This window comes from Spizellomyces punctatus (assembly GCF_000182565.1).
Source record: "Spizellomyces punctatus DAOM BR117 chromosome Unknown supercont1.1, whole genome shotgun sequence".
NCBI lineage: Eukaryota > Fungi > Chytridiomycota > Chytridiomycetes > Spizellomycetales > Spizellomycetaceae > Spizellomyces > Spizellomyces punctatus.
The window spans coordinates 28,567-50,054 of NW_015971537.1; the positions used below are offsets into that span (position 1 = coordinate 28,567).

General features: G+C 47.5%; 10 protein-coding genes across 11 annotated transcripts; 7 read left to right on the forward strand and 3 right to left on the reverse strand.

The window, feature by feature from the left end:
- Window positions 1–611: 611 nt before the first annotated feature.
- SPPG_00013 (uncharacterized protein) lies at window positions 612–1,899 on the forward strand (the record flags this gene model as incomplete). Its single annotated transcript, XM_016748348.1, has 6 exons — window positions 612–770; window positions 840–936; window positions 1,018–1,131; window positions 1,195–1,390; window positions 1,452–1,759; window positions 1,820–1,899. The coding sequence occupies 6 exons, from the start codon at window positions 612–614 to the stop codon at window positions 1,897–1,899; spliced, it is 954 nt and encodes a 317-aa protein (XP_016612314.1).
- A 424-nt stretch (window positions 1,900–2,323) lies between these two features.
- SPPG_00014 (uncharacterized protein) lies at window positions 2,324–4,375 on the reverse strand. Its single transcript, XM_016748349.1, has 5 exons — window positions 4,239–4,375; window positions 4,070–4,180; window positions 3,840–4,010; window positions 3,231–3,775; window positions 2,324–3,161 (listed from the first exon to the last, which is right to left on the reverse strand). Exons 2-5 carry the CDS (start codon window positions 4,130–4,132, stop codon window positions 2,363–2,365), a joined length of 1,578 nt encoding a protein of 525 aa, XP_016612315.1. The 5' UTR covers window positions 4,133–4,180; window positions 4,239–4,375; the 3' UTR covers window positions 2,324–2,362.
- Window positions 4,376–5,216: 841 nt separating this feature from the next.
- Window positions 5,217–6,683, forward strand: SPPG_00015 (uncharacterized protein). Its single transcript, XM_016748350.1, has 3 exons — window positions 5,217–5,633; window positions 5,699–6,102; window positions 6,164–6,683. Exons 1-3 carry the CDS (start codon window positions 5,339–5,341, stop codon window positions 6,398–6,400), a joined length of 936 nt encoding a protein of 311 aa, XP_016612316.1. The 5' UTR covers window positions 5,217–5,338; the 3' UTR covers window positions 6,401–6,683.
- A 310-nt stretch (window positions 6,684–6,993) lies between these two features.
- SPPG_00016 (uncharacterized protein) lies at window positions 6,994–8,347 on the forward strand. The gene is made up of 3 exons (XM_016748351.1): window positions 6,994–7,194; window positions 7,249–7,340; window positions 7,410–8,347. The coding sequence occupies exons 1-3, from the start codon at window positions 7,044–7,046 to the stop codon at window positions 8,283–8,285; spliced, it is 1,119 nt and encodes a 372-aa protein (XP_016612317.1). The 5' UTR covers window positions 6,994–7,043; the 3' UTR covers window positions 8,286–8,347.
- Window positions 8,348–8,375: 28 nt separating this feature from the next.
- SPPG_00017 lies at window positions 8,376–10,418 on the forward strand. 2 transcript variants are annotated; one of them, XM_016748352.1, is made up of 6 exons: window positions 8,376–8,476; window positions 8,536–8,659; window positions 8,736–9,514; window positions 9,577–9,775; window positions 9,842–9,968; window positions 10,026–10,418. In XM_016748352.1, exons 3-6 carry the CDS (start codon window positions 8,797–8,799, stop codon window positions 10,305–10,307), a joined length of 1,326 nt encoding a protein of 441 aa, XP_016612318.1. In that variant the 5' UTR covers window positions 8,376–8,476; window positions 8,536–8,659; window positions 8,736–8,796; the 3' UTR covers window positions 10,308–10,418. The 2 variants fall into 2 exon arrangements, with proteins under 2 accessions (XP_016612318.1, XP_016612319.1); XM_016748353.1 differs by having other exon boundaries at window positions 8,536–8,655.
- Window positions 10,419–10,503: 85 nt separating this feature from the next.
- SPPG_00018 (uncharacterized protein) lies at window positions 10,504–11,148 on the forward strand. The gene is made up of 2 exons (XM_016748354.1): window positions 10,504–10,630; window positions 10,708–11,148. The coding sequence occupies exons 1-2, from the start codon at window positions 10,598–10,600 to the stop codon at window positions 11,140–11,142; spliced, it is 468 nt and encodes a 155-aa protein (XP_016612320.1). The 5' UTR covers window positions 10,504–10,597; the 3' UTR covers window positions 11,143–11,148.
- A 197-nt stretch (window positions 11,149–11,345) lies between these two features.
- SPPG_00019 (uncharacterized protein) lies at window positions 11,346–14,157 on the reverse strand (the record flags this gene model as incomplete). Its single annotated transcript, XM_016748355.1, has 9 exons — window positions 11,346–11,936; window positions 12,002–12,176; window positions 12,237–12,446; window positions 12,518–12,664; window positions 12,773–12,904; window positions 12,989–13,296; window positions 13,366–13,571; window positions 13,644–13,718; window positions 13,791–14,157. 9 exons carry the CDS (start codon window positions 14,155–14,157, stop codon window positions 11,346–11,348), a joined length of 2,211 nt encoding a protein of 736 aa, XP_016612321.1.
- A 202-nt stretch (window positions 14,158–14,359) lies between these two features.
- SPPG_08810 (uncharacterized protein) lies at window positions 14,360–15,622 on the forward strand. The gene is made up of 2 exons (XM_016756948.1): window positions 14,360–14,743; window positions 14,807–15,622. The coding sequence occupies exons 1-2, from the start codon at window positions 14,705–14,707 to the stop codon at window positions 15,452–15,454; spliced, it is 687 nt and encodes a 228-aa protein (XP_016612322.1). The 5' UTR covers window positions 14,360–14,704; the 3' UTR covers window positions 15,455–15,622.
- A 1,141-nt stretch (window positions 15,623–16,763) lies between these two features.
- SPPG_00020 (uncharacterized protein) lies at window positions 16,764–20,025 on the forward strand. The gene is made up of 10 exons (XM_016748356.1): window positions 16,764–17,003; window positions 17,063–17,349; window positions 17,415–17,481; window positions 17,543–17,689; window positions 17,748–18,180; window positions 18,251–18,549; window positions 18,616–18,669; window positions 18,725–19,431; window positions 19,499–19,721; window positions 19,792–20,025. Exons 1-10 carry the CDS (start codon window positions 16,854–16,856, stop codon window positions 19,903–19,905), a joined length of 2,481 nt encoding a protein of 826 aa, XP_016612323.1. The 5' UTR covers window positions 16,764–16,853; the 3' UTR covers window positions 19,906–20,025.
- On the reverse strand, window positions 19,948–21,462 carry SPPG_00021 (uncharacterized protein). The gene is made up of 2 exons (XM_016748357.1): window positions 20,613–21,462; window positions 19,948–20,541 (listed from the first exon to the last, which is right to left on the reverse strand). Exons 1-2 carry the CDS (start codon window positions 21,333–21,335, stop codon window positions 20,071–20,073), a joined length of 1,194 nt encoding a protein of 397 aa, XP_016612324.1. The 5' UTR covers window positions 21,336–21,462; the 3' UTR covers window positions 19,948–20,070.
- Between the last annotated feature and the right edge of the window lie 26 nt (window positions 21,463–21,488).

Here is a 21,488-nt window from a genome sequence, read left to right on the forward strand (position 1 = left end):
CATCTATACCATATCCGTCTTGTTTGACGAGTAGGCGTTAGGGCTAAAAAATGGAGGGAAGACGGTGGGCGGAGGCGCAATGGGGGAATCCAAGTAGAATCGCAAAAACCTTTGGAAGTTCATCGACAGCTTTTTGCTTATCTAACTGGATTGGAAGGAAAGCCACGTTGTCGGGTCAAAATTTCGGATATTGATCGGAGGCAAAACGTAAGCAAAGCAAGTGTTATTATCCAAGAAAGTAACTTTGGGCCAAAATCCACACTTGTAAGGCTTTGAAACCGCTTTGCACCCAGAGTTTCACGCAAAAGAAGTGTTCCAAAAACGCGTGGGCAGTTGCCGTCAAGATACGAAAAACAGCCGAGAATGACACTTGACAGGTATTTGGCGCAGCAGAATCTGGTAAAATGAATGTGGCCGCCATTAGAAAAAACAACTCGTGGCAAGTCACGGCTGGCTGGGGGGGCAGTGGACGGAGTGGACCGGAACAGATTAGCGCCATCCGCTTCTGCTTTTTAATCGACGGCCCCATTCCTCCTCGAGTGACAATTCCCTTTTGTTGACTTTTTTATTTTATTCCAAAACCTCTTACAAACCGGTTACCTATTTTAGACATGTCTGCTGCAGTCAAGTGGGATGCCCGTTATGCAACCGCTGTTCCGCATGACAACGTATACTATGCAAAGTGCTTCATGTCAGGCATCCTCGCCTGTGGGTTGACACATAGCGCTATTACGCCACTCGATGTGACAAAGTGTAGTATGCAGGAAAGTGTTCTTTCACCCGTCACTGGCTGTTACGCTTGTGCAAGGAAACTTAACCTTTTGTCGATGTTATAACAGGTCAACCCTGCCAAATACCGCGGTCTCATCCCTGGTCTTCGTACCATCGTGGCCGAGGAAGGTGCCCGGGCTGTTTGGAAAGGACTGGTTCCAACAGGTGCGTCCCTCCTTTGCGTCCCTTTGCATGTCTGCGTATGAGCCAGTCAGCGGCGCGGTCCAACCGTCTTGCAATATACAGCTATCGGATACTCTGCTCAAGGAGCTTTCAAGTTTGGTCTCTACGAGTATTTTAAGGACTTTTACTCCAATTTGGTTGGAGAAGAGAATGCGAAAAAGTACAAGCAACTCATCTGTAAGTGTCCCTCTCCTCATTTGTTCATCCGTTCTGCTCCGGTAACAGTTCTTTACAAAACAGGGTGTGCGGGTTCGGCTTCATCAGAGTTCTTTGCCGACATTGCATTGTGTCCTATGGAGATGACAAAAGTCAAAGTGCAGACATCTCCTGCAGGAACCTTCCCGACGGCGTTCGCCCCCGCACTGAGGGAAATGGTCGCCAGACGGGCGGAAACGCGCTTCCCCTTTGGCTCTCTGGTGCCGCTGTGGGGTCGACAGTAAGTAGAGCATTCTGGTTTGATTGGGCATGCTGGTCACATCTAATAGTTAAATATTCAGAATCCCCTACAATGTCTCCAAGTTCTTCTTCTTTGAGCAGATCGTGTCGTCCTTCTATACATACGTCCTGACAGAGCCGAAGGACTCTTACTCCAAAACCACACAGCTGGGAGTGACCTTCACCTCTGGATACCTTGCCGGTGTGATCTGTGCCTTAGTCTCGCATCCCGCGGACTCGATCGTGTCCCTCATGGCCAAGCCCGACAACAAAGGGAAGAGCGTTGGGCAAATCGCCCGCGAGACGGGAATGAAGAGACTGTTGACTGGGGGCCTTGGTACCCGTGTGCTCATGATTGGAACCTTGACGGGTGAGTTCACATGCATAATATATAGTTGCTACCACTTTACTGAAATTTGACTCTTTGCAGGTCTCCAATGGTGGATTTATGATACCTTGAAGACGGCAATGGGCATGGGCACAACAGGTGGTGCGGAACCCAAGAAATAGAGGATTAGCCCCCTCTAAGTAACCTTGTGGTAGAGGATAGAAGCCTGTTTAGAAAGGGACGTTGGATTGTGAAAAGTGATATATATTCCCCATATTGATTTATTCGCCAACTATACAGCCCAGGTTTGAGGCTCTGTCTGAATGTTTTTATAAGAAAACAGTAGCTGGGTTGCAAATTGCACAGGTAGGTACAGAAGCGAGATCAAAGTTTCTTTAGGGTTATGTATTATACTCTCCATATTCAACGCCGAATGCACTGGCGTCTATTCTGAAGAGCATCACGGCAACTGGTCAGGCTGCATTGATTTAACAGTTTCTGGCTGACGGACCTTGGTTTGGTGGAGATCATAAACTTCAGAGTTTTTCATCTGTCAGCTAGGATGTCTAGCGTAATGGAGCTTTCCGTCAACAAATTGTTTGGATCAGTCACGGTGCTTCAACGTTTTCATTACTATATACAAGATCATGCAATGTCATCTCCGTACAGCAGTCGACGGCTCATACTCAGCTTAACGTCATCTTCAGCCATTTCTGTCATCGGCGTGGCAGGTCCAGCATCCTGCATCGGTTCAGATTTAAGGATACCTGATCCAAAGGGCCCCAGTCGCGCCTCTGATCCCTGCAAGCACTTTAGCGTCCTTTTCTCCGTTGGACTCAGTTCCTGAACAGTGGTTGTCCCCACCGTCGATATTTGATCTGGGACCCCCCTTTTCTTCTTTTTTCCTTTGCGTTTTTCTTCCGATGGTTGCTGTAGCCGCAGTTTGACGGTTTGAAAATACTTTCGCTGCGTCCTTTCGGTCCATGGTGAAAGAACGCCGCCGACCACGAGTCCCGCGCAGCCGTAAACAAAGATCAGTGTATATGCCTTTTCGGTCTTTGCCATCATGGGTATCAGAACCGCAGCAGACAGATCGATTCCAGCGCATGCAACGGCATAAGGGCCGCGGACACACTCTGAAGAACTGCGTGCAATCATGAAATTAATGTGCAAAAAGAGCGCCGATATGCATCCGGCTAGCGCCGCGCCATGATGACCCCCGTCCGTCGACTCTTGCAGCACTAGTGAGCCATGTCGGATCAGTCCCAGATTTGCTGCTTGTATGAGAAGGTAACAGAGTGTAACGCAGATTTGTTGCCGTCTCGGACGGACTTTGCCTAAGCCGGGGATCCATGTCAACCCTAATGCAACCAAACATGCGCCAGGGATGATAGCACCAAAGCCCATGAGCATCCAAAAATCTAAAGGCTCGTTGCTGTGGTACCTGAGATCAACAGATGTGAACTGGTTGATGATAATGGCCGCCGAAGCTCACCACTTTGCAAATACTTACTTTACAAATAATCCGAGAAATGATAACCAAGCGGATGCTATAGTCGAAAGGTAAGTGATTCTCGCATCGACTAGTGAACTCCCAGAGTACTCGATGCAGAATCTTCTTTCTAGATCCGCATCATCAAACTTTTGTGCCATGGCTAACCGGTACTGCCGAAGAACATGCAACTTGGCGGCCGTCATCCATGTGGGTATAAGCCAGCATCGAGATCGACCGTCCCGCGAAATTTCAGGCAGAGAGTTATTGGCGCTTGAGCTGCCGTCAGGTGCAAAGAGGTAACTGATTTTTGTTCGCCACTCCCGTACATAGGCTGACCGCAAAGTGAGGACAACACCGAGGGCTAGCTGGAGAGCAGGTTCCCAGTCACCGCCAAACAAAAATGCTGGAGCAAAGATCCAGCGGGCTGCAATCCGCCCACAAATTAGATATACAATCGACGTGAAAGCCTTGTATCGGAACTCGACTTGTAAGCCGACGATCGAAAGCCACGTAATGCCCAGTTCTGTAGGTGCAAGCATCCTGGCATTCGCCAGAGGAACATCCTATCACAGTTATGATGAGTGCACATATCCAGTATGAGAAGCTCATAGTTAACGCTTTCCTTACAGGAGTAGCAAAATACTTTAGTCCTCCTACAGGAATCGCAACATAGGCAATGCAGAGGAAAATGAAGAAAAGCAGACATAGGAGTGCAGATGAGAAGGTCGGTGATGGCCATTGAAGCCGCATTTGGAACAGCAGTAGAATAATGGCAAGCAGTGGGCAGGCCAGCATGACCTGCATCTGGCATATCAAAAACATCGTTCCGCCGGCGAAAGCGGACAGAGTTTACCCACCCAGATTACGTGAAACATATATCTTCCATCAAGTTGACCATGATTCTCAGCGGCCCTGGCCATGGCGACATTTCCAGCGCATGCGCAACTGGCGATAACTGTGAACGAGATCTTATTGAGTGTTCACGCGTTTGCCCCGTCTGCAGTGGGTGCGGGACGCAGTTCTTACACATGACCATGATAGTATTGCGTCTCCATCTCGGCCAATACAGATGGGTGAACCTTTGGAAAATGGCAGTAGGTTCGCATCAGTGAACCTCTACGTGTTCTTGCTAAAAGAGCAAACACACCTGTCAGCAGTATCAGAGTTCTGAAATCTCAAGGAAACTGTGGAAATCTTCTCTCGATCATTTCCGTCATGTTCCACAGTACCCAAGTCTTCAGTCCCGAGGATCAGGCCACTCAGGGCCTGTGGGAGACCTTTAAACGACATTGATGGCGGCCGGGTTTTCATGATGACAGATCAGGCAGAGTAGGACATGATGGGGTTTTCACAGGTATTCACTTCCGATCGGACTTTTGAGCGCGGACGCTTACGTAAGCTGCATTGATCTGTCAATCTGGTCCCCTGGACTTTTCCCTGGTGGAAGCTTCCATTTCGCTACCCTAACCTTCCTGGTTGGCGTCCCACAGATCCTGATTCAGCGCATATCTACTTTTAGCATTGCGCTTCATCGAACTTGATGAGGTTTTCTGCATTGAACACCTCCTCATATTCTATTAATAGTTTTTCAAAGGGACCGTTCATTCGGGTCTCCGTTTCGTTGGTAATTATCGTTTCTATTGCGAGGCACGTGTGCAAGATACAGCGACCGCATATCCAAGGAACCCAGGATGCCATGAACAATAGATGCATCAGCCTTGATACATTATTACATCTATTCATTCAACTCGCGGCGTTCTTCCAGAAGGGATACGGAAGTAGATTGGATAATTAGCGATTTACTATTCGGGCAACGTTCCGTCAGCCGGTGGCATTTACCATTCCGTTGAACTTTCTTAAAAATAACCATCACAGCCTCATTTTTTTGTGATGACAATATTTGCGGCTATCTAGAAGGGCAAGATGCAATTATGAAAGCCGCAAATAGCGGAACTCTGGATGGGTATCCAAGGTGGCGAATGAACACTTGACAGATGTCACAATGAGGCGGTTTTTCTTAGCAATCGAGAAGCGATTAGACGGATATAAAGGAGAAAGAGATGTCCTCTTTTTCCTTTCTTCAGCAAATTCAAGTTCCCTATCCCTAGCGACGTGTACAGTGCAAGATGAGCTCAGTGTCGCTTCCTCCGTTCCTCTCGGCAACGTTGCTCATCACGATCCCGGCACTCGGCTTTCTAAGTCGAGGTCTAAACCGATGGATTCCCAATAACGGCGCTGATCAGAAAAAGAGGCTACGAGGAGTCACGTTCATCGCGTTCGGTATACTTCGCTCTGTGATCCTGGGATTGGGGTTGTGGAAGGCTCCCGAGTTCTTTGCGAACTGGTTCACGCCCACGAACGCGTCAGAAGAGCTCCAGAGCATCATTCTGTATACGACCGGGCTGTATTGCTCTATGCTGAGTAGGCATCCTTTCATTGCGCGGTATTGCTTCATGTGGCCTTGCAACTTACATGTGATCTTGTAGTTTACGAGTTAACCGTGAATGATCTCTCCTGGGTTTCCATTTTGCACCACACCGCAGCGTTGATCGGCAACGGCATCCTTCTCGTTGGCGTCGAGTTGCACCCTCTGTACCCTTTCTTCGTTCACCTCTACAGGATGGGAACTTTAATGGCGACACCAATCTTCTTTTCCATTGCATATTTCTATCTTGGGCAGGATAAGAAGCCAGCCCTTCGATTGAAACTGAGCTCTCTTCGCCTCACCTGCGTTGAGTTGAACATCGCTTGCATCATGTCAAACTCGATTGGATTGGCATTCTACTTTACTCACTTCAAGTCGTTACCGAACATTTTGCGCGTCCTCCTTCTGGTTTGCAACGCTGCCTTCATTCCCGAACAGATTCAAACCAGCAAAGTTATGGGACAGGTAGATATTGATGAAGGTTTCATGTTGACGCTTAGGATATATTCTAATCATAGTTTTGCAGTGGCAACGAAAACTCTCCATCGAAATCAAGAGACGCCTATCAAGTCCAGTGCTGACGACTTTCCCCGCCCTCTCTGCCTTGTCCATGTCCTCTGCAATCCAGAGGCCCTCTTCCCCAATCAAGCGTGTCCGAATGACCCACACAAAGTCTCTGTCTCTGGATATGTCAGTGATCAGCCGTCGTCCGTCCTTGGCCCACTCTGCTCTACCTCTCGCCTCTCCTGCAAGCGCTGCATAGAATTCTTTCTGTTCATATCTGCTTTATTTAGATCGTCCGAACCTATTACCTACTTGCAGCCTATTAAGCTTAGATTTTACTTATTGTTCTAGTAGATTCAGGCTGGTGGCCCTACTTTTTGTCGGATGTATCAGCTTACCTATTAGGCTCTTAACACTCGTTTCTTTCGGGATCAATAGATTTTAGATTTTAAATTTGAATGAAAAACTTATAAATGTTCTCTATACTGCTTGTGATTTCTTAAAGTGGCCGTGTCTGATGCAGTTGACTTGAAGATCATTCCTACTATAGTGACCCAACAGAATGTGCTGGTTCTTCAAACAAAAAAGGCATTAGAATATTCAAGGCCCCCGTCACGCTGAGCACTGCGAACACTCTAAAAGTTCAACAAACTCAAAGTTAAGCGTCAATTCTAGCAACCGTCTCAAGTATAGGCTCAAAGTTACTGCTCGGAGCTTCCCGCTGACATAATCATTAATCGATTCTGAATAAGGCTATATGAGTACACATGCCGTGAGTGACTGTGCCTGGGCCTGTCGGTGAGTCAGCATGATGTGTCGCGCATCATCGCCTAAAGTTGGAGTTTGTCTTCCTTTTCCCTAATTCACAGTTCAGGACCTCGCACTACATTCAAAGACCTAGAATGCCTCATCACGCACATCCACCAGCGTTGTTAGACAGATACACTCTTGAAGATGTTTTGAAGGACAAACCAGCCGAAAAGCTGGTGCAAGTACACGCCGACGCCAGTGCACTGGACGCTTTGACCTTGATGAAAAATCATCATATTTTGGGTATGCTGAACCATGAAATACTGTCTGGATCATTGACTGAGCAACATCCCACAGCTGTACCTGTTTATGGAGAAAAGGGTCGGTGGTTAGGGGCCGGAGGAACGGAGGCTTTCGCTGGCTCGCGGCAATACATTGGTGTCGTCAGCGTACGTATTTCACGTCATCATGTCCACCAACCATTGTCTGCTGTCAAGAAAGCTCATGCAATCTAGCAGATTCTGGATATTGTAGATTTCATTACAACCCTTCTTCCCGATGACTTGGGGGCTCCACTTCCGTCTCATGCGACAACGGGTCCGCATCCAGACCTCTCTCACATTCGCGTGATGGATCTCATTGGTGAAACCCTCGAGAGTCGTTCTCTTTGGGTCGCACGTCCGGATGTCCCTTTGCGGCGGTCGGTGGAACCTATGGGACGAGGCGTGCACCGGTTACTTGTGCCGACGCGACCCGATAGTGCCGATGCCGCACTAGGAGCACATGGTCCAGCTTCCATTGCACTTGAAGCTGGTCCAGATACAATGTCGAATGAGTTTAGAATCGTCACACAGACGGACGTAATTCGATTCCTGCTGCATCGGTTGAATGAAGACCCAGAGTTAGCAAAGATCTGCTCAGCAAGCTTGGAGCGTCTTGGGCTGGCGGACCAGTCAAACTCTGTCATTATAACAGCCGACATATCTGCCCCTCTTTCTACCATTATCAAGCAAATGACGCTGCACAACTTGAATGCTATTCCCGTCACCAACTCTCATCTCAACGGCACAGTGGTCGCGACACTTTCCGTATCTGATCTCCGTCCATTTCTCATATCCGAAACAGATCTTGTCGATATTGTTAGAGATTTAAGACGACTGACTGTAGGAGAATTTTTAAGAAGGGTCAAGGGAGACTGGTCTGGGGAAGTTGGTGGTGAGAAGACTGGTGTGAAATGCAGAGCGGAAGCATCGCTACGAAGCGTGATGGAATTAGGCGTTGAAAAGGCTGTGCACAGAGTGTGGGTTGTGGACAGGGAGGGGGTTCCTATCGGTGTTGTGACATTTACGGATGTGATCAGATTGGTAGAAGCTGAGGTTTTGGCGAGAAGTTGAAGAGCGGGGATCCATTTTGCTTATGTAACAACCTTTCAAGTGAATAAATGCATTTAACCCGATTGCAATGTAAATCTGGTCATTTACGAACTTGCAGCACGCAGCTGATTCTGGACGTTGACGAGTAACAAAATGGGCAAGAATACGGACAAGCTATATGTAACCCACTCGGAGCACGCCGCGGGGCCGGGGTATGTAGAGAACTATTTTGTTGTCAACTCGGAAAAGCTGATTAAACTCTGGGTTTTAGAGGTGCCAAGCGAAGAACGGGATCTGAGTTCAAAAGGTTGCCCTTTTACTGCTGTTCTCTTTCCTTGCAGCCCTTCGAACATCCGGTATGCACAAAGGACGGGATGGTGTTTGATCTCATGTAGGTATGAGTGTCTGTGCGGCTGAAAAACAGCCAACTGGTCTGCGTGAAACCAAATACTTAAAATTCCTACCCTTCAGGAATATCATTCCTTTCCTGAAAAAGTTCAACAATAAGAACCCAGTAAACGGAGAGACCCTCATGCCAAAAGACCTTCTCAAACTACACTTTCACAAAAACGGCGATGGAGAATATTACTGTCCGATAACCTTTAAAGTCTTCAACGAGAACACTCACATTGTTGCCGTTGCTACGTCCGGCAATGTCTACTCGTATGAAGCCATCGAACGTCTCAACATTCAAACGAAGCACTGGGCTGATCTGCTGACGGATGAGCCTTTCAAGCGTAAAGATATAATCACGATACAAGATCCCCACGAAATTTCCAAACGAAATATATCAGAATTCTTTTATATTAAGAACGATATGAAAGTGGAAGATGAGGAGGCCAAAAAGCTTGAAAAGGAAATTGGTTTCAAGATAAATGCTATGGGGGCGACCGATCGGGTGCTGAAAGCCATGCGTAAAAAGGACTCCGAAGCGGCTGGAACCCTGACGTCGTCAGCAACGTCAAGCGCGACTGAATCAGTCACCCCGTCATTTGTCTCCAAGGAAAAGAAGGCATACAATGCAGCGCATTACTCTACCGGTGTTGCAGCTGCATCGTTCACATCAACTGCTGTACCGGTCGAGACGAAAAATGCAGCTGCGATCATTGATGAAGAGGAGTATATGTTTCAAAGGATCAAAGAGAAGGGGTACGCGCAAGTCCGCACGAATCTGGGCAACGTCAACTTGGAACTTTATTGCGGGGACACTCCGCGCACAGCGTATAATTTCATTCAATTGGCGAAGAAGGGTGCGTTCATGACTTGTTAAATGTGTCAGCAACCTGTCAGGTGTTGAGCCGCATTTGTTTAGGATATTACAAAAATACTAGTTTTCATCGGTCCGTTAAGAACTTTATGATTCAAGGTGGAGACCCAACTGGGACCGGACGAGGAGGCGAATCCTTCTGGGGTAAACCCTTCAACGATGAATTCAAAGCCAACTTGACGCACACTGGGAGAGGCGTTTTGTCCATGGCAAACAAGGGCAAGAACACGAACACTTCACAGTTGTAAGTGCTGGTTGTTGCATTACATGCATGTTTAATGACTAATGAATGAACCTATATTGGTTGAAGCTTTATCACTTATCGATCGTGCCAACATCTCGATTACAAGCACACCGTTTTTGGGAAAGTGGTCGGAGGAATGGATGTTTTGACGAAAATGGAATCTATCGAAACCGACGATGGGGACAAACCAAAGGTAATATGGTCATACCCACGTCGTAAAATATGCGCGTATGTTTAACCTTCCTTGCAGCAAGATATTCGCATAATCGACATTGAAGTGTTTGTTGACCCATTCGAGACGTTCCGAGAGAGCCTAGCAAAGCAATTGGAAACAGGAGAATCTGGGCCCACGAAAAAGGGCAAACAAAAGAAAAAGGAAGACGAAAAGAATAGTGGTGGTGGGGGAGGAGTAGGAAAATACTTGAAGAGAGACGTGAATGCGGGCACAATTGACTGGGGTACGCATGTCGGGGAAGTCAAAAAGAAACAAAAGGTCACAAGTGGAGGTTTTGGTGATTTCAGTTCTTGGTGAACCGTCATGAATTGGGTTAGAAATTTATACATTATCTGTACATACTATGTCTTGTAATTTTATTTATGGGCTTTGCAGAACTCGATATAAACCTGCTAAAAAGGATTGCATCCAGGCAGTGTGGCTTTGCAGTGCTGACGTAACACGTTTCGTCATGATGATCGGTCGAACTGGCTTTGGGTGAAAAGCTCAACTAGCTGCATGTCTTGAGACTATCAAACCTTTCTACGCTTCACTTGCCATTACTTGAACTTTACTCTCCCAGAATCCGTCAGTTTACCACCATCACTATGCCCTCGTCTGACTTGATGGAAGCGCTCAAGGTAACCAATGTGTGACATCTGTATAGGTCAAGGGAAACCTTTATCTCACCTTTAATCCACACACACACACACACAAGGCATTTGGCCCTATCGACGGCCCCAATGCAAGCGACACAGGGCCATGGGACCTGGATGCCACCCGCACCTCCAAACCGGAGGCCGCAGCCCGCCTGCAGCAAACTCTAGCTCAAAACCGGCCCTCGCCCTATACACATAACCCACAAACACACCCGCCGCGGGACAGTCGTATACAGTATTATGATGCAACGCGCACCACTGATCCCGAAGAGCATCGGAAGATCATCTCAGTCGTGGATCCTGGGCGGGATGTGGACACTGGAGTCGGGGCAAGAACTAAGGCAGTCGTAGAGGGTGCGAAGGACGCTGCTAGGGACGGAGTTGAGAAGGTTAAGAACATTGCTGAGGAAGGGGTAGAGAAGGCTAAGAATATCGCTGGAGGAGTTGTTGACAAGGCCAAGGAAGTTTGGAATGAAGGAAGGAGCAAGTTGTAGGTTCGGTACTAAATTGTTGTGTGATGTATTGTCTTTTGCAAGATAAAATACATTGCCTATGAGACCGGACTTCCTGTTGAATAGGGCCTTGTATTGTGCGTCATTAGAAAGCAAGTATCCGGAAGGTTTTGTGCCACGAACATGTGCGGAAACACATTGCTAATATGTATTCCATCGCGCACAACCTTGCACCAAATAATAACCTAAACAAACGGCCGTCGGATCAACCTTCCCTCTGCTAAAATGTCCCTCGTTTCCTTTCTTATCTTCAATGAATACTGTCCAGTTCTTCCGACCTTCCACGAGGGGAAAGTATTATTTATGCTCGGATTCTGCGCGTCGGTTTCCAAATTAACCTGTTGGATCTTCACGCTTTCCTGTAAGGGTGCACACGACTTGGGGCGGGGCGGTGCTGGTTGTCCTGCTCGGAATTTGGTATGAGAGGATCCGAAAGGCGCTAGTGAGGAAGGCGAAGGCTGCGAAGATGTTTGCCTAAGACAAGAAAGGGAGGATGATACTACTTTCGCAGTCTTTGATGGCTTTGCGAGACATGATAAGGAGGAGGATGCACGAGGTTTCATTGTGTGCGGCTCTTTAGTCAGATTGGGTAGTACTCTCACTGTTGCGCCTGGTGTCAGCGATCGCAGCATGTCTACTCGCTTCTGGTCGACTGGCTCTAGATGAGTCCAATCGTGTAATAGCCGTGTTGCATAAGTGGTTGAGTTGAGATAAGGAAGCTGTTGCGCTCGGCAAGCGGGTGGAACGAGACGAATAAAATTTCCTCGACGAGAGTACTTGAGGGTGCATGCTGCAAGTTAGCTCCGTGTATTGTCTTACATGATAACCTTGTAGTGCATACCTCGTCCTCAGATTCTTGGAGGAGGAGAATATCTTGCACACTTAGCGGCCCTAATTTCACATGGCGATCCTTTTCCAGTATACTGGACTTGCACCGGGCCTTTTCAAGAGGGAAGCTTGATGGTGACGAGCAGGAGGAAGCCGACGGACTCCTTCGTCGCTCCCAACTTGATCCACTAAAAGAGTAACATTTTGTTCATCTCAACATCTTAATAAGAAGTTTTACCAACACTTACGACTTGTCTGTCATCCCAAACGCACATTTCTCGATATCACACACCCTCACTCCAACCAAGTTCAATATATCCGTCACTACGCTGCTCTTTATCTTCCAATCCAAATCACATGAGGCTTTTAGCGATGGAGAAATGTTGACTTCCATTAACCAGGGTTTAAGTGCAGAATCCAGTAGAATGTCAAAACCGAAAAGTTCGTAGCAGCTGGTCCTACCCCATATGTGTATGTTGAATTCTCTCATTTGTTGCCGAGAAGTGTCCAATCAAGTTTGTGAACTTACCGGCTCTGAGTATACAGTCTCATGCCACTAGCGTTTGAAGCATGGCCGCAAATAATGGTGTTCACCACAATACGTTGGATTTCTTTGTAGACGGGCACAAAGTCGATGCCAATTAGTGAGAAATATTCTTGCAGAGCCGAAAAGGACCTTTCGGTACAAGTTTGCCAGTTCGAGCCCTCTTTAGTTCATCGCCTTGTATTCTGGCGTTTTATAAAGCGGCAACATACCTACCACTTATTTGCGGTAGTACTGAACCTGGGATCGCCCAGAAGATAACTTTGCTCCTCATTTTCCCTTGGGTGGGAAGAGTCTTTTGAGCGCTTATTGATGCTATAGTTGGTCAGATGTATGAAGCGATTGCTGGCTGATTTTGGTGAGTTGGTATATCTACGAATCAGTGAAGGCATTTGTCAACACAATCTCGTAACAAGCAGCATGGTAAAAATGATCGAGAACTGATTCTTTACTTGCCTTTGACCAGCGAACCTTACGATTCCTTCACTAGCAAGATAAACCCTTAAAGGCTCCCAGGAAGTAACAAGGACATAAAGCCGTATGTCAAATTTCCTCCCGCCAATGAGAAATGGTTTGGTGATGTACTTTGAAATGACCGCTTTTTTCTTTTTGGGCAGCCTTTTCGGAGTATTGATGACTTTGATGCCGTGACCGCGAGCTGATGCAGGAGGTTTGATGATCCAGAGAGGGTGGATTGAGAAAGTGCGTAGAAGGGATGGGAGATGCGCCGGAAGGAGATAAGTGTCTGGGATAAAATTGAAGTGCTATTGCGGATTAGCTCAGAAAGGTCTCGTTCGGGAGGTAAAAAACGGTGTTCATGAAACATAACCAACCTCATGTCCCCACACACCTCGACATTTCACGTAGTTTCCCCATAATTTGTCCTTCCGACCGATCTGGAAGCTCATCGGGAAGTGGTTTATTTTCTGCCACGACTGAACGCGCTTGAAGCGACATGGAGAGCAGGGATGTTTTCCCCAATATCCAATCCAGTTTTTTCCTTTCCTAACTAGCGAGAAGTTGGCGCGTAGTAGGGCCGCTAGACAATAGTACGAGATGTGAGCGTCGGTGTTTGATGGACTCTGGCATGCAATACATGACAAAAACTAACCTCGAACTACTTTGGGCGTGAAGCCGCTGATTTTCCATCGCAGTGCTTCTTGTAACCTGTCCGGCAAAAAGGAGACTGATCACAACCTTTCGCAAATTCATTCTTTATCCTTGACCGTCGAGTGAAAGCATTTAGCATGGACATTACCTTTCTCCCCAACTGGTGGAAACACCAGTACATCTTCTCCTTGCGAAAAGAGACTTTTCCGAATGGGATCTCTCGAGATTTCTTTGCGCAGATCAGAACCTAGGAAGTCGAACGCTTGCATGTCCTCATAATCGGCCACGACAGTGGGAGTGGAGGAAACAGTCAGATCTTCCTCTTCGTCCTCTTCTTCTTCTCCATCTTGGTCAAAGTCATCGTCTTCTTCTAGCTCATTATCATGTTCCACGATAGATTCCGAGTCAGAGTCTGTTCCATTGCCAGATAAGTCATCAGCATCATCGTAGTCACAATGAATTTGCTGAACACTCCATTTGGCATCACGCTCGGATATCCTGACGGGCACGATCATTTGTACACACACAAATCTTGAACTTCAGATTCAAGAAAATTGCACAGTATAAAGATGTGGTTGGTTTTCGCGATTGCATATACGTGGATACTTAGGGCGAAATGGGCGAAAATTGCCCGATCTAAAGAATTGCTTGGGATAGTCCCTTGTCGCTTACGATAGGCGCGAACCTTCCATATACACTCTTTGAAAAGGCAGATGTCGTCTACTCACAGCCCTCATAAAAAGTCATATTGCATATCTCGCTTACAGCGTACCGCATGATGACGATGTTATGCAAGATAAACGATGGACTTTGTCGATAAGTGATGGGATGGAGGTCGTCGAACCGCCATCTGAATTTATCGAGAAGCACATTCTGGCTATCAGTAATTTCAGCGCTCTGAAGGCCTTTTCCTAGAAGGAATGACTGCGTAGAGTGCTATCCGCGAAGTAGCTGGGAGCCCTAGGTCGTCGGAGGAGCTTACTTGATCGCTCGGCACGTGCGCTGCTGCCTTCGTCAGAAGCGCATTTGCAGATTGGAATTTCACTTGGAAAGCTAGTGCCGATGCATCTTCTTTCCCTTCCAGTGGAATTACTCCTTCATGTGAGTCTGCAAGAGATTGGCCCTACATTGAGAGCGAATGTTAACCATATTAGATGCGCTTAGATTGCAGAGTATGCGATAGCCAGCGACCCCACTGCGTTCTTGCATTTAGTTCACGCTAGCCCAAAGACGTTCAAGCTATTTACAGCGGAGCCCTTCATTAGTTTATGGCGCTTTCACGCTGCACATGCCCTGGGGTGGTCGTCCGCTCAGGATCTCGAGGTCTATCTCAGACAAAGTTTTGACGATAGGTTGGCAATAAATTCCTTCCCGGCGAATGCAAAATCATTGTGTTGGTGGCGAGTATTTGCCCTTCGCGATCAGCTGTGTCAGTTTTGCTGCTCAAATCTTGAGCTGGTCGCTTGTAAAGCATCTAGAGACGGTGATGTACGAAGACACGCGTTGACACGGCTTCTGGGTGATTGGTGGGGGACCGATGGACCTTGTCCTTGCTGCGTTACATCATCTCCAGGCCTCCTAGATATCAATACTTGCGGTAGCTGTGGTAGCCAGTACTGCTGGACCTGCGCGGTAGACAGCGCTAAAGTAAAGCACTGCTGCTCCTGTTCGGATAGTTGGGAAAAGTTCTGTCCTCGATGTTGGTGGTATGTCTTTCCACGGTGTAATCAGTGTGGAGTTCGAGCGTGTAGCTTTTGTGAGACGGACGTTGAGGCCGGGAAGGAATACATTTGCGCGGACTGCCGAGATTGAGACGTGATTGCGAGTTCATGGAACGATGGGTCATGCCGCTCATTAAAGTGTTGGACTTTAACAATCGGCTGTGAGAAATGTGCATATGCCCTGTAATAATCGTAACAAGAGGACGCACTGAGGGCAATTTGTAGGCACCGGTCGGGTGCTGGGAAAATCAATACTGTACTTATTGTGAGCTCCCAAGTGACAATCAGCATATGTGCAACAGCCGCGCGCATTGCTGTCTGCAACCATCAAGTTGGTTCTTCCACCTGTCCAGTTGACCATAATGCATCGAGAACCTTTACAGTAGACTATGCCTATCCTTGGGCAGAGACAAGTAGTGAACTTTGCTGTCTGTGCGTACGATATTTGTTCTTCATCTCGTTGGGGGAGGACCGTGGGAAAATCAAGATAAACAAATGACTCGCTTCACGCGTTTACATAATCCGAACTTACGCGCCGTGTGCAAGGGGAACGAACGCACGCCAGGAGGTCTGCCAGGAGGTGGAAACGACGACGATGATTGGGCGTTCATGGCGTGCTCAGAAGAATGACGTACGCAGGATACGGAATCTTCTGCCGAGAATTCTGAATTGCAAAAAAAAAGTGCAGTCCCCCAGGGTTATAAAAAGGCACCCTTTCTCGCATCCCCCCACTCGCTCTTCAGTACTCTCGCCTTGGGATGTTGGCGTTAAACTCAACTCGGTCGAAAAGTCTTAACCGGAAACTTTAATGGCCGTTGTAGTAATGCAACGTACTACCTCTTTGAGGTGGGCGCCTGGGACTGATCGTTTGCGCGCGCCAGAAATAGAAGGAGCAACGACTCGCCGGAGCCTTCGGGTGATGATGGCATCCTCTTCGGAGGAAGGGCCTGTGATAAAGGATGAAATAGGATGAAAAATGATATGTTGACAAACTACAAAAACCGGCGCGAAACCATATTTGCGGAAACACATCAGGCTAAATGTGGGCATTAGCTTGTGAGCTAGAGGTTTCTTCCCGATGTCGCAAGGTATAAAGTTCAATCTCCACAGTTACAGCCAGGCCCCAGCCTATCACATCCCATGTCATACCTACCGCGCTGTCCGTGGAGTGTTGTTTTACATTCATGCAGAAACTCTCTTCCTCTTTCGTTTTCCTGAAATGAGCAACATATATTTGCATGGATATACCCAAAATGTCGTATTGACGGCAAGCTATTATCGTAAAATACCAGTACTTTTCGTAGATCTGGTCAAGATGTCCAGCGAAGTGTCATGTGACTTGGCATCTCCGAAATGAATTGCACTGCCACCGGGGAGCGCGCTAGTTGCTTCCAAACGCTTTTACTGCGATTTGCCGATGCACATTCGTGGTGGGCGTATTTCCTGGTGGTCTCTTGGATAATATCGGCAATTAGACGTCTGGCTCCATAATGTCTCTGGCGCTGGAGCCAGAACTGCTGGACCAATGGGCAGAGCAGGTTCTCGCCTTTTTCCCTCACGTTGCGAAAAACAAGATTCTGGTAGATTTAAGGAAGACTCATAGCCTGGAGTTAACTGTCAACAGAATTGTGGATGGACAGGTACGCTATAATTAGGCCGCAAGGAGGAGGCCAGATCTTAATTGTATCAGCGTCCCTAGTTTTTGGAAGGAACGTACTTGGACCCCAGCTACGATGTCATCCTTTCCAACGAGCTCTCACCACCACGCTCGAAGCAACCTGAGATCCGACAAGAACCAGGACTAGAACTAGGCCCACCTATCTTTTCCCGATCTAATACCTTTCCGATCGATTCCCATGCACCGCCTGCTTTTTCCCGTTCGAGTAGCTTTTCATCCTTGGGCAACGCGTCACGGGCTATCGAGCTAGATTCGCCAGAAAAGACGTCCGATTTTCGAGCTCGTGTTGCAGGACGACAACTTCCAGCGTAAACTAGTTCCTTCCATATCTTTTGGATCGGGAATCACCGTGACTCACGACATCTTCTATCAGTCATACCGCCACAGATTTACCGCCAGGGAACATTGATGATATCGAAACCGACACTCATGAATTGACGGTGAGTCCGATCAACTATTGCTATGTGAAGTGTAGTTAAACTCCTGCGTTATTATGATTAGGATAGCGACTGCGAAGTTATTGACTTGAGTCAAGATACGCTTTCGACGGGCTCGGCATTGGAACAGCTGGATGCCGGTGGCAGTGTTGTCGAATCAATTCATCCCCAACCAGTTATCCCGCCAAGTCTTCCTGACCGTAGAATAAAAGTACGTGTTTACCTACTTCCGAACCCATGTAGAGACTGGGCTAATACTACTGATGCAGCTCGACGATCCCGATGACCAAACTGATGATATTGAGGAACTGATAGACCTCAGTCAGAACAGCTTTTCTTCATATCTGGAAACGGACCAACTTCATATCGATCGTAGCGACGAGCTAATGAGTAGCCTACGTAAAGGCCGTTCATCCGCGCGACGGCAAATTCCAAGCGCACAGACCCGTCACCATCTGATAGTATCCAACTCAACGGATTGCTCCGACGAAAAGCGGAAAACATCGAGCATTGGCGTAAAGTCAGCAAGCCATTCAGCTGCTATTATCAATGGGGGCTCTCAAACTTCTCAGCAAGTCATCGTCACCATTCTATCAGACACAGAGGATGAACTTGAAACATATAGGCCGCCATTCAGGAACCTGGTAAACACCTTCAAACAATCTAAACCGATACTTTCTGCCGAACGGAAGGCCAGTCATGGTAGGAAGTCAGGGCAGATCTCATGTTTTCTTTCACGATCTGACAACGTTTTCAAACTCGTAATATCAAGGTCAGCCCAAAAAACATGGATCTCTCAGCTCAAGTAGCTCCCATAACGGGATCACAAATTTCCGCTCAAATCAGGCGGAAAACCAGAATCAATCTACCGTGAAAACATCGTCGCTGCCCTCATTACGCAACACGGAACCACCCACCCACTCAAAAAGCATGGAAGACACACACTCATCTGAAAGCCCTACCGTTGGAAGTCAGTCAACATCGAAACGAAAGAAGCCATCTGATAAAAACACTCGGTGCCCCAGGACGGAAGAACGGAACCATGAGGACCATGACAAGACAACAGATCAGGTATGAGGAAGGCCAAGTTCACTGTAGAGGAATTGGAAATACAGAACAGTTTATCCTATGCTCTAGAATGAGAAGCCAAATGCAGCACCAGCAAAAAGGGCAGAGAGGCAACGCGAAAAGGTAAATACCGTGTTCCGCGCCTTAGACATTGGTACTGACATGGATGGTGGTCCAGGAAGAAAGAATGAAGCGAAAGAAGGAAGAGGGCGAAGCTCGCAAGGCCATGCGAAATGTCAACACAATCCGATCAAAATCAGATTGCGTAACGGAGATGATTGTGGAAATTTCCTGCGATTTTCTTTCTGACGAAGAAAATGCACTATTGCTCGCCACTTTGAGGGAAGCCGGCGCACAGGCGAGCTTGATGTCTCTTCCTATTTCTCGCTGTTTAAGATGGTCAAGGAAGGTAACCCGAGAGTGGAACGCTGCCGACGAATGCTGGGAGCCCTGCTCGGAGAAGATCGAAAGTGAGCCATTTGTTCTCGTTAGACTCACCGGGGATCACTTTGCGGAAGTTCTCGCGCGCGCAAATGGATGCATTCTGCCCTATAACCAAACTATTCGTACGGCCCTTCCTGATACTAAAGTCATATACCTCATGGAAGGCCTGGAGACGTACTACAAACGCAAGAATCGGACCAAGGCTGCCGCGAAGCGTGCAAACGATGAAGAAAATGACGAGCAGGACAGCGGAAGGAAGAGAAAGCGGAAGCCGGCTTCAGATTCCACACTGCCAACTCCATTGCAAATGGAAGAACAGCTCTTGAAGCTGCAACTTGAGGAAGAACGCAACGTGTATGTACATTTGTCAAAAAGTCCTAAAGAGACTATCGAGTGGATTGGCAGCTTCACAGATCAGATATCTATGATTCCAGAATTGAGGTAAAGAGATGCGGTGGCGGTCGCGTGAATATTGTGGGTGGGGCTTATCCAGCTGTGCATTCGACAGACATCGCAGTGAACAAGCATGGCAGCTAAACTTTGGAGATAAGATCCGATCAGGGGCTGATGACGCCAATACATGGGTAAAGATGCTAGAACAAATCCAAATGTGTACAGAAGCCCGGGCGAAAGCGATCGTCCAAGTGTACCCGTCATTACAGTCTTTGTATTGCGCGTACGAACGGTGCACATCAGCAACCGAAGCACGGAATCTCCTGGCAAAAATTCAGGTGCTTATTCATCGTCAATTGATATGGGCCAACCTCGCTACGGAGAGCTTAAGTATAATCTTATCTGTAGGTCAACTCTGGGACTGCTGCGAACCCGAATTTGAGGAATATTGGTCCCCAGTTATCTAAACGGGTCTACGCAGCACTCATGGAGGAGGATGCGTCCAAAGTCTTGATGGAGTAGCTAGCTACTCTGGGAGAAATAAGATGTGTAAAGGAACAAGAATCGTCATGTACATGTATATATTAATCAGTACGCCGCGCCTATTTACAAATAAAAGAGAGGATTGTCTTATCTAAATCACCCATGCCTTTGCATATTTCCGATTGAAAATAGGCCTGCTTCATATTAATTGGCGACAGCTGCCTTGTCGCTTTTCATCAGGATGGCAGTAACTAATGGATCAGCCTCAGCCGCTAAAGCACTAACAGCTAAAGTACTAACAGTCTCGAGATTGGTTACCTCTTCGACTACCTGGACCTTGTCAGTTACAACTGCTATTCTGTGTACCTCAAGCATTGACGATGAGCTGTTATCTGTGAGCGGATCCTCTTCGGTCTCGGCTCCGTTCGACTGTTCCAACGCCTCCACAAGTTCATCCCGACTGTGGGTACTACCGTTTGACGGGCTTTGTCGCGCTTCAGATGTCCCATTTGTCCTCCGTCTGCTGCGAGATGCAGAGTCATCCTCCTTTTCGTTCGTTTGCATCTTTTTGCGCTTATTCCGCTTGCATGTTTCGCATGTACATGGCTCGCTATTTTGTTCGCACCGAAGATGAAGTGCCAACATCTTGGCAGAGCGGAAAATCCCGTGAAATCCCTGATGCCCCAAATGAACAGCACATTGTTATCATCCAACGTAGCGATTAGAGCGAAACGCCGGAGAGCTACCTTTCTCAGTACATAGTAATCAAAGACGCTGTGTCTGGACTGCTTCTGGAATCGCTCCACTTTCACCATTCTGAACTCCTCAGGAATGTCTTGCCATCCAAGAGTGTTAAGCCATCGTCGTTTCACAGCCTCGTCTGCCTTTTCCAAAACTTGAAATCGGTTCGGGGCATCTTCGAAGCCGTTCCGCTCGAATAGATGGCCTCGCCAATACCAATCGCCGTACGAAACCAAGAGCTCTTCATCTTGGAGGATGTCTCTCAACGCTGTTACCACTACTATTCCATTTTTTTCTTTGAATTCCACATTGCAAGGCTCGTTCCGGATAATGGGCGCTTGGTCATCTGAGGATAGTATGACGCTGTCATTAATGTATCTCCCCGGAATGTACGAATGCGGAACTATGACATTGCTATCCTTCAGCCAGAAGGAGTCGTCATTGGATGTGTGTCTATTATTCGCCAGCAAGTGGGACATTGTTTCTCCATGATAGTGATCGATACAAGCACCCGCTGGAATAAGCTCTTGGTCGCAAAAAAGACCTTTCCCATGATACTTTGACTTTTGGGCCTTTAGGTGGACGACATTGCCGGTATCAATCCAAGTAACTTTAAACCTCTTGTCATCATCCGGTAGGTCCACTATCTCGTATGTTACGAGTGGTATGTCCTTTGTGCACGGTTGAGCGACATTGTATGTGCCGCGTGCTGGTCGTGGCCTCGTCATGAAAGTTCCACCAGTCGCACACAACGATGACTACAGCTCCACAGCGTCAATCACTTGCTGCTCTTCTTGGTCCTATTCAGCCCTCGGCTCCCCAATGTCCTCGACGATGGCAATCTCCACAGCTTTTTGAAATGGGGTGAAGGAACTCAACCA